The sequence below is a fragment of the Sceloporus undulatus genome, chromosome 1 (genome assembly GCF_019175285.1).
Source record: "Sceloporus undulatus isolate JIND9_A2432 ecotype Alabama chromosome 1, SceUnd_v1.1, whole genome shotgun sequence".
NCBI classification, from domain to species: Eukaryota; Metazoa; Chordata; class Lepidosauria; order Squamata; family Phrynosomatidae; genus Sceloporus; species Sceloporus undulatus.
Window position 1 is genome coordinate 352,063,942 of NC_056522.1, and position 10,005 is coordinate 352,073,946.

Consider the following 10,005-nt stretch of genomic DNA (forward strand, 5'->3'; position numbering starts at 1 on the left):
TCCATGGGCCTGTCCCAATTAGTCTCGGGGCCAACACATTGTGCAGGTAATACACTTGATGTAGTCTTTAGTATAGATCAGGAATATCCATGGACAGAGGTAATTCACACCCCTCCTGTGTCATGGACGGATCATTTTTAAAAATATAAAATATAAAAAATTTAAAAATTGATGCAGCCTAAACTGTGTCTAGATCAAGAGAAGTAATAGTGCCACTGTATTCTGCTTTGGTCAGGCCCCACCTAGAATATTGTGTCCAGTTCTGGGCGCCACAATTCAGAAAGCACATTGAGAAACTGGAGCGTGTCCAAAGGAGGGCGACAAAAATGGTGAAGGGTCTGGAAACCATGCCCTATGAGGAACGACTTAGGGAGCTGGGGATGTTTAGCCTGGAGAAAAGAAGGTTAAGAGGTGATATGATAGCCCTGTTTAAATATTTGAAAGGATGGCGCGTTATAGATGGGCCTAAGAGGCGCCGTCCTTGCGCCGCGATTACGCACGAGGGGCGGTGCTTCCGGACGCGCCTTGCCCCTTGCGCGTAACCGATATGTCAAGATAGCGGTGCCCTATACAGATGGGCGCCGCCATCTTGACGTAGCGGACGCTCTGCGTCCGCATGTCCCAACCCAGAAGAGATGTCGCGAGTGCGCGCTTTGGCACTTGTGACGTCTCTTCCGGGTTGCCGGAAGGAGCGCGATTTTCGTGCTCCTTTTTTGCAGCGCGGAGGAGTCGCGCGGTTTGGCTGCTGCGGCTCCTCCACGCTGCAACCGGCAGCGGCCTGAGACTGCCCCTTTTGGGTGGTCTGTAACAGGCCAAAGTCATGTTGAAGAGGGAGCAAGCTTGTTTTCTGCTGCTCCAGAGAACAGGACCCGGAACAATGGATGCAAGTTACAGGAAAAGAGATTCCACCTCAACATTAGGAGGAACTTCCTGACAGTAAGGGCTGTTCGACAGTGGAACACACTTCCTAGGAGTGTAGTGGAGTCTCCCTCCTTGGAGATCTTCAAACGGAGGCTGGATGGGCATCTGTCGGGATGCTTTGATTTGGATTTCCTGCATGGCAGGGGGTTGGACTGGATGGCCCTTGCGGTCTCTTCCAACTCTACGATTCTATGATTCTATGATTCTATGATTTTCTGGTCAAGGTGGGACTGAAGGCCACTACCCAGATCCCCCTCAGGGGTGGAGGACCTATTAGAATGGTCCACCTTCGAAAGCTGATGGAACCGGATTAGTTCCAGGAAGCCCTAGAGGGTTTTATGGTTGAGAATGTCGGCGATTCTGTTGACGCCTTGGTTGATACCTGGAATAATGATTTTACCAGGGCTATAGATATTATCGCTCCTGAATGTCCTTACCAGCCCACTTCAAATTGTAAACCATGGTACACAGAAAATCTTCATAAAATGTAGCAGACTGTGCAATGACTAGAGCACTGCTGGCGGAAACATCAGCGTTTGTCTGACAAGACACACCGTACAGACTTTTTTGGATTCCTATGGAGTGGCAATAGATGCAGCAAAGAATTCGATCTATGCTGCATATATTGCGTCTGAAAGGTCTCGTCCAGCAGAGCTGTTCAGGGTGGTTAAAGTTAACTCAGTTGCCTCCCACCCTGAACCCCCTTTTAGAACCAACTGTAGCCTGCTGTGATGTTTTTAAGGACTTTTTTGCAGATAAAATCTCTCAGATAAGAGCTGTAAAAGAGATTCCCAGTGACTCTGTGGACTATGTTAAACTGGATCATTTTGAGTTTGTAAATACTGATGGACAAGAAATGGACAAGCTTCTTGGTAGTGTAAGAAAGACAACCAGCCGTCTCGATCCTTGCCCATCATGGTTGACTGCCCAGGGAGGGGATGCAATAAAATCTTTATTAAGATCCATAATCAATGCATCCTTCAGGGAGGGCAAATTTCCATCAACATTAAAACAAGTGGTGGTCAAACCGCTCTTGAAAAAAACCTCCCTTGACCCCCCTGGTGAGAAATAACTATAGACCGGTCTCCCTTTTACCATTTTTTGGGCAAGTTGATCGAGGGGGCAGTTGCCTTCGAGCTCCAGGTTGTGTTGGATGAAGCCGATTATCTGGAACCATTTCAAACCGGCTTTAGGACAGGATACAGAGTTGAGACAGCTATGGTTGCCTTAGTCGATGATCTCCGTCTGAGCATTGACAGGGTAAGTAAGTGTGACCCTGTTGGTGCTCTTGGACATCTCCGCGGCCTTCGATATCATCAACCATGGTATCCTTCTGGAATGCCTGAGGGAGTTAGGTATTGGGGGCACTGCGCTCCAATGGTTCCATTCCTACCTCTCAGGCAGATTCCAGATGGTGATGCTGGGGGACAGTTGCTCTTCTAAAAGAGAGCTGACATCTGGCATTCCTCAGGGCGCCATTCTGTCTCCCATGCTGTTCAACATTTACATGAAGCCACTGGGCGAGATCATCTGGAGACATGGGGCGCAGTGTTATCAGTACGCTGATGACACCAAAATCCGACTGCTGCAGTGACTAATGATGGCATCTTTCCTTTTGATGCCTGCCTTGAGTCGGTAATGGGCTGAATGATGGAAAACAAACTCAAGCTGAATCCAGAGAAAGCAGAGGTATTTGTGATAGGTACCCCAAGTCCAGGGGAGGAGATTTGTCAACCTGTCCTGGATGGGGTCACACTTCCCCTAAAGGATGAACTTGGCAATTTTGGAGTGCTCCTGGACTCGTCCCTACAGTTGTCATCTCAAATAGATGTGACAGTCAGGAGTGCTTGGTATCAACTCAGTTGATACACCAACTGTGTCCCTACCTGGACCAAAAGGACCTTGAAGCAGTAGTACATGCACTGGTAATCTCTTGTTTAGACTTCTGTAATGCGCTTTATGTGGGGCTACCTTTATACCAAGTTTGGAAGCTTCAGTTGGTACAAAATGCAGCAGCCAGATTGATCACTGGTACATCTAGGTCTGACCACATAACACCTGTGTTAAAATCACTTCATTGGCTGCCGATTAGCTTCAGGGTGCAGTATAAGGTGTTGCTTATCATCTTTAAAGCCCTATATAGCTTGGGCCCGAGTTACTTGTGGGAACACCTTTCCCTACATAATCCGCCCCGCACTCTCAGAACATCTGGAAAGAATCTATTAGAATACCAAATGACTAGATTAACAACGACTTCCCATAGAGCTTTTATGTTCCTAAACTGTGGAACGGCCTACTAGAAGAGATCTGTCTTATTACATCCTCCCACAGTAGATAACATTCATACAAAACATTCCATTGATGCCAATCAGAGACCCTCCCCCCCAATACTAACTGCTGCATGATGTGGTAGTGACACTTTCCTGAGAGTGAGGTTGGGGGAGAAGATTTAAATCTCACCACCTCCAGTGTCTAGTGTGATCCAATTTGCTGGGCCCTGAGAGAGCACCCACATATTAATATATTTAAAGGGGAATTTTAATAATAGCTCAAATAAGAGTTTTAATATGGCTGGGAAAACAGGCAGTCCGGGGTCACAACCCAAATGTATACAGGTCCAAATTACACAGAACTCCAGAAGCCAAATTAGTTGTAGTTTATTAAGGGAATGAACAATGTACACACAAAAGGACATGCACTCACACACGCACGCACGCACGCGCACACGTGCACGCACGCACGCACGCACACACACACCAGCCAAGAATTCAAAGGGGTGAGGGGTGAATAGATTTTGAGGTTTTGCTAATGGCAATACTCACAAACGATGAGGCTTGCTTCCACTTGTAGGAACAGAAATTGGAGATTATCACATTACATTTTCTTCCGGCATAGATGTGGGATGTCTCTTTAAGATCTTACCACAATCACCCATCATCAGGGAGCAGGCAGCCCATATGCAACCTGGGCTTCTCCCACAGCTTTTCAAGAATGGGATTTTCCTGTTCTTGAAAAGATGCGGGAGAAGCTTGGAGAAGCTCAGGTTGCATATGGGCTGCCTGCTTCCCGGCGACAAGTGAACGCAGTAAGATTCATCTTCTTAAGGAGACATCTCACATCTATGCTGGGAACAAATGTACTGTAATAATTTCAATTGACTCAATAGCCACATTGGAAAGTGGGGTGCTGCTGATTATTGAAGGACTCTAGATACAAACTGACAGCATGGCTGCCTACTTACAACTAAACTGAAAAAGCAGGAGGCTGGTGCCCAGTATTTAATAATAATAATAATAATAATAATAATAATAATAATAATAATATAATTTATTTGTAACCCGCTTTTCCAAAATTTTGATCAAAGTGGCGAACAATTATATATAAAAAACATACCAATAAAATCAACAGCATTAAAAACAACATAGCAATACTAACAACAAAGGGCCAGATAGAAGGGGAAGTCGATATATACATTCCGGGTCATCAATGAAAAGGGATAAGGGGAAAAATGATTTTTCATGGTGGGAAGGCTTGAGAAAAGAAATATGTCTTCAGGTTCTTTTTAAAAAGAGCTCAAGTTGTGGTGGAGCGGAGCTCATCTGGGAGACTATTCCAAGATCTGGGGGCCACGATAGAGAATGCCCTCTGTGAGGTCCTCGCTTAGCGTGTCGCTGGGACCTCCAACAATTTCATCCCTGTTGACCTGAGTGTGCGGGGTGGATTATATAGGGAGAAGCGGTCCTCCAAGTACCCTGGGCCCAAGCCATTTAGGGCTTTATAGGTCATTATCAACACCTTGTATTGAGCCCGGAAGTGAATAGGCAGCCAATGAAGATCTTTCAAGATGGGTGTTATATGGTTAGACCTGGAACAACCAGCGACCAATCTCGCTGCCATATTCTGCACTAACTGTAGCTTCTGGGTTTGGTACAAGGGTTGCCCCATGTAGAGCACATTGCAGAAATCCAATCGAGAGGTTACCAGAGCATGTACTACAGTTTCAAGGTCCCTCCGGTCCAGGTAGGGATGCAGCTGGCGTATCAGCCGAAGCTGATAACAAGCGCTCCTGACCGTTGCATCCACCTGAGATGTCAGTTGGAGAGACGAGTCCAGGAGCACTCCCAAGCTGCGGACCGAGTCCTTCAAGGAGAGCTTGACCCCGTTCAGGACCGGGTGGCATATCTCACCACCCAGACCCGAGGAGCCTATCACCAGTATTTCCGTTTTCTCTGGATTCACACTGAGTTTGTTTTCCCTCATCCAGCCCATTACCGACTCCAAGCAGGCATTTAGAGGAGAGATGCCATCCCTAGTTACTGTATCAGTCGGGGACACAGAGAAACATATTTGAGTGTCATCAGCGTACTGATAAAACCGCTCCCTGTGTCTCCGGATGATCTCTCCCAGCGGTTTCATGTAAATGGTAAATAGAATGGGGGACAGAATCGTTCCTTGAGGGATGCCAGATGTAAGCGCCTTTTTATCAGAGCAAACGTCCCCCAGCTGCACCATCTGGAATCTACCCAAGAGGTAGGAACGGAACCACTGGCAGTGCCCCCGATATCTAACTCCCTCAGGCGTTCCAGAAGGATACCATGGTCAATGGTATCGAAAGCTGCTGAGATGTCCAAAAGCACTAACAGGGACACACTTCCCGTGTCCATTTATATGGTGAAACGTGTCTTGAAGGCAGACATGAAAGACTTGAAAGGATTCTCTATATGCCAGATTGTTTTCCTGGAAGGAACATCAGATGGGAACTGTAGTAGATGTGTCCATGATTGTTTAGATAAAAGATAGATGGCTACTGTCAGGGCCAGCCGTGAGGAGGACTCGGAGGATGGTGGGGAGGACTCAGCTCCTCAGGTGCAGGCCTCAGTTCTGCCCTGCCAGGTCTCAGCTCTGCTCTCCCAGCCCCAGTGGATTTGGCTCAGCCAGCTCAGCCAGACTCTGTGGGATCTCCTCCAGTGGAGCCTGAGGCTCAGCAGCCCAGCCTTGCCCCAGTAGAAGTGCCAGACCTGGGAGAAATAGAGCAGCAGAGCATTGAGGTTCCTACCTTTAGCCAGAGGAGCTTAAAAAGGGTATGCCTTTGGCGTTCCAAGGGACTTGCTGAGAAACGCTCATTAGGCAATCAGCAACTGTGATAAAGGAGCCAGATATAAGACACCTGGCAGACACTGAGCTCCCTTGTCAGAGACTATTTGTTCTCATTAGTGAATGCTGCTGGATCTGACTCCTTGCCTCCTAGACCTTTGACTGTCTTGGAATCCTTGACCTCGGACCGGACTCACTGACAAACCCTCTGGTATTCTTGACCTCAGACTGGACTGGTAGTATTGGTCTCTATAATCCTGAACTTTCGACTGGCTTGTGGCTTATTCTCTTCAGACTTCATTTGGCACTGTTGCTGGAAGAACAGCTTCTTGGCAGCTTGGCGTATTTACCTTTTGCCAAGCAGGCTCTTATCAGCCATGTGAGTGTGTGTTGGCAGCATTCTTGGACAACTACAGTAAATGTTCTCAGACTAAAAGCTGAAAGCTGTAGATTTTTGGAGATGGGAGTTACTTCCTAAAACAAAGGGCAAACGCACACCTTGGCAAGAAAGATCTTTGTTTTTACAAGTACCACCATCTTCCTCTGCTGGACTCCCATCAACTCCTGCTGGACTCCCATCAACTCCTCTATTGATCAAAGGGATTATGCTGATGTCTTTGTGATCTATTGCGATGTGTGTCCGGATCATTCCTTGGCTGGCTCCAACTTGTCTCAGGGCCAGCTACTTGCTCTGGAGCAATCCTAGGTTATTTAGAGGTCACCTTTCATCAGAGCCCCTTTTTAATATGAAGTTGTTATTAAATATAGAAGGTTTAGTTTGGGGGTTGAAATGTGGGTTAACACTAGTATTTGATTTTTAAAAATATATAGTACAGCTGCTACTTTAAGGACAAAAAAGGAGGAATGCCACAGTGATGCTTTGTTCCTTTTCACAACTGATGTCTTAGCAAATCTAAACAATTTTTAATAGAAAGGGCAAATGTGCATAATGAAATCTTACCTCACATATAAAATCTCTGCATATAGAAAACTAAATATTGAGCAGGCTGATTCTATTCAATATGGTGGGTACCTTAGATTTCTAAATTCAAAGGTATAGCCATGTTAGTCTGGAAAATCAGTATGCAAAGGGTATGTAGCACCTTTGAGACTAACTGAAAGAAAGAAGTTGCGCTTTTGAAGACTTAAGCTTACATGCATCTGAGGAAGTAGGCTTAAGTCTACAAAAGCTCATGCTACCAACTTCTTTATTTCAGTTAGGTGCCTTACAGACAGGCCTAAGCGGCGCCGTCGTTGCGCCAGGAATACGTGTGAGGGGCGGCGCTTCCGGATGTGCGTATTCCGTACGGCAAGATGGCGGCGCCCTATACAGACGGGTGCGGCCATCTTGACGTAACGGACGCTCAGCGTCCGGACGTCTAAACCCAGAAGAGACGTCGCGAGTGCGCGCTTTGGCACTTGCGACGTCTCTTCCGGGTTGCCGGAAGGAGCGCGATTTTCGTGCTCCTTTTTTACAGCGCGGGGGAGTCGCACGGTTTGGCTGCAGCGGCTTTCCCACACTGCAACCGGCAGCGGCCCAAGACCGCCCAAAGGTCTGTAACAGGCCTTAGTCTCAAAGGTGCTACAAGGTCCCTTTGCATATTAGATTTCTAAAGTGCAAGATTCTTTATTCATTTTCAGTAGGGAAATAAATTAAATGATGGTGTCATTTTGAATGTATCAGAAATATTACTATTTCTAGTAACTGAGGAAATGACTGGATTATTAAAAGCAATTTTACCGGCAACTATGTCACATTTTATTTTTTGAGGTCATAGGAATATTCTTCAATGACAAATGGAGACAGTTTCAGATCAGAGGAGTTTCAGGGTTTGGGCACTCATGTTTTGACATTTCTGACCAAAATATTAATTTAATTAGAAACTTACTGTTATGCTTATGGTGAGGCCATCTGGATTATGCAGCTCAGTAGGAAGGGTATCCTCCAAAAGCCTTTTCATTTTTTTTGTACTCGATGTTACATTTGGACCTGGAACATATTTAAACATGTATTTCTCCAAATTCTGTTTTTATTTGGAAACTGTAACCCAAAAAACAGACTAGGGAAATGTGTGTATTGTGAAACATTACACTTTAACTGACAATGATTTCTGCAGAATCTCTGCATGACATCTTGAATTGCATTTCTACAGACAAATATTCTTCCATGAAAGCTTTTTGGATCACAGTGATAAACTGTTATGAAACGGTGAAGGAGGAGGGATGTAGCAAACTTTAAGGTGAAATTCTACTTTAGATTAACTGTGCTTAGTGATGGTCAAGGTGCCATCACAACTATTGTTAGGGTTGTCTACTGGGAAGCTACCTGACCCTGGGTGAAGTTCATTTGCATGTGCTGAGTCTTGACTGAAATCCACAAAAACCTAGACAACTTCAACAGGGAAGAAGAAATCCTGAAAGTAACAACGTTTGGCTACCAATCCTGAAAAACACCATAATCAAGACTCAGCACATGCAAATAAATATCAGAAAGGGTCAAGGGGTTTCCCAGGAAACAATGGATCACTAATTAAATAGACACAAATCCTCCTTACATATCCTCCTACCCTGAGGCCTTGCCATTCAACAACAGACCAACACAGATTAACATGTAAATCACTTCCTTGCAACCAAGGGTCACACAGTATATATACCCCCCCCCCCACTACCCTCCAGAGATGCCAACCACAGATGTAAGCAAAACATCAGGAATAAATTATTCCAGAACATGGCCACATAGCCCAAAAAAACCCACAAAAAACTATGGATGCGGGCTGTGAAAGCCTTCAACTTCACATTGTTTAAAATAACTTTTCTATCTTTTTAATTGTTTCATTCTTTTAATAAAATTGACTTGTTTTAATACTGCAAATAGTTGAATTCTATTTTAATGTTATATTTTTGTATGTTTTAACTGTTTTGTTCTTTTAAATTGTGAGCCATTTTGAGTCCCAGTTGGAGGAAAAAAACTGGGATATAAATATCATCACCAGAGCTGTTTAACAGTGGAACAAACCAGTGGCATCCCTTAGGTCTGTGTGATGGTGCAGACCACACCAGGTGACACACCAGAGGGGGGTGTCACCCAATGGGGTAGTACACCCCTGTCGGAGTGGGTGACTGCCTTCTGGGTCCTGTGCAACCATGGCCATAGAAGGCCAGGGGGGCTGCTGAGAGGGCCAAGCGTGCCACAGCACCATCCTATGTGCCATGGCAGCGGGTTGGGGGGGAGTGCTGTTTTGGTTTCTGCCCCAGAAGCCCCACCTCCCCACATCAGGTGACACCGCAGGCAGGGACGCCACTGGAACACACTCCCTATGAGTGTGGCAGGGTCTCCGTCTTTGGAGGTTTTTAAACAGAAGCTGATGGTCATCTGTCATGGGAGCTTTGATTATGTATTCTTGTATGGTAGGGGGTTTGACTGGATGGCCCTCAAGGTCTCTTCCAACCCTATGGTCCAGTCGTCGTCATCATCATCATCCATTTCCCCAACCCATGTCACTATTAGATAATTGTGTGTACTGGGGAAAGGTATACAGTTGGCCTTTCATATCTGTGGAGGTACTGTTCCACCACTGAGGAGAATGGGGTGGGGCCACACACAAGCCTGCGGATAGGAATGGCTGACTGTACAAAGAGTATACAAAGAGATTCTAACCAAACTTTATCTCAACTGGGTGGTAGATATTGGACAGACAATTGCTAACTTGCTCTTACATCTTGAGAACTTTCCTGAGTTTGGTTATTTGGGCTGCCCACTGGAAATATCTGCACAATTTCTTCTGATGTCCAGGGGAAAATAAATAAAATTTCCAGAGCATATTTGGATGAACAGGTTCTTAGTACTAATGCAAGCTGGCATAAAATGCAATAGTTGCTTTCATTTCTGCTCTAGCAACTGTCACTTTTCTTTTAAAATGAATTTATTATATATTTATTTATTTTATAATTGAATTTATTATATAAATATATAACCCGCCCAAAACCCTG

The 10,005-nt window shown here is 45.4% G+C and overlaps 1 protein-coding gene across 1 annotated transcript in view; it reads right to left on the bottom strand.

Annotated features, from left to right (window-relative positions):
• CATSPERB (cation channel sperm associated auxiliary subunit beta) overlaps positions 1-10,005 on the bottom strand; it is a 61,114-nt gene that overhangs the window by 4,105 nt on the left and 47,004 nt on the right. Inside the window, exon 19 of the mRNA XM_042438664.1 lies at positions 7,905-8,005. Coding sequence (XP_042294598.1) covers positions 7,905-8,005 — 101 coding nt within the window. The remainder of the gene's footprint in view (positions 1-7,904; positions 8,006-10,005) is intronic.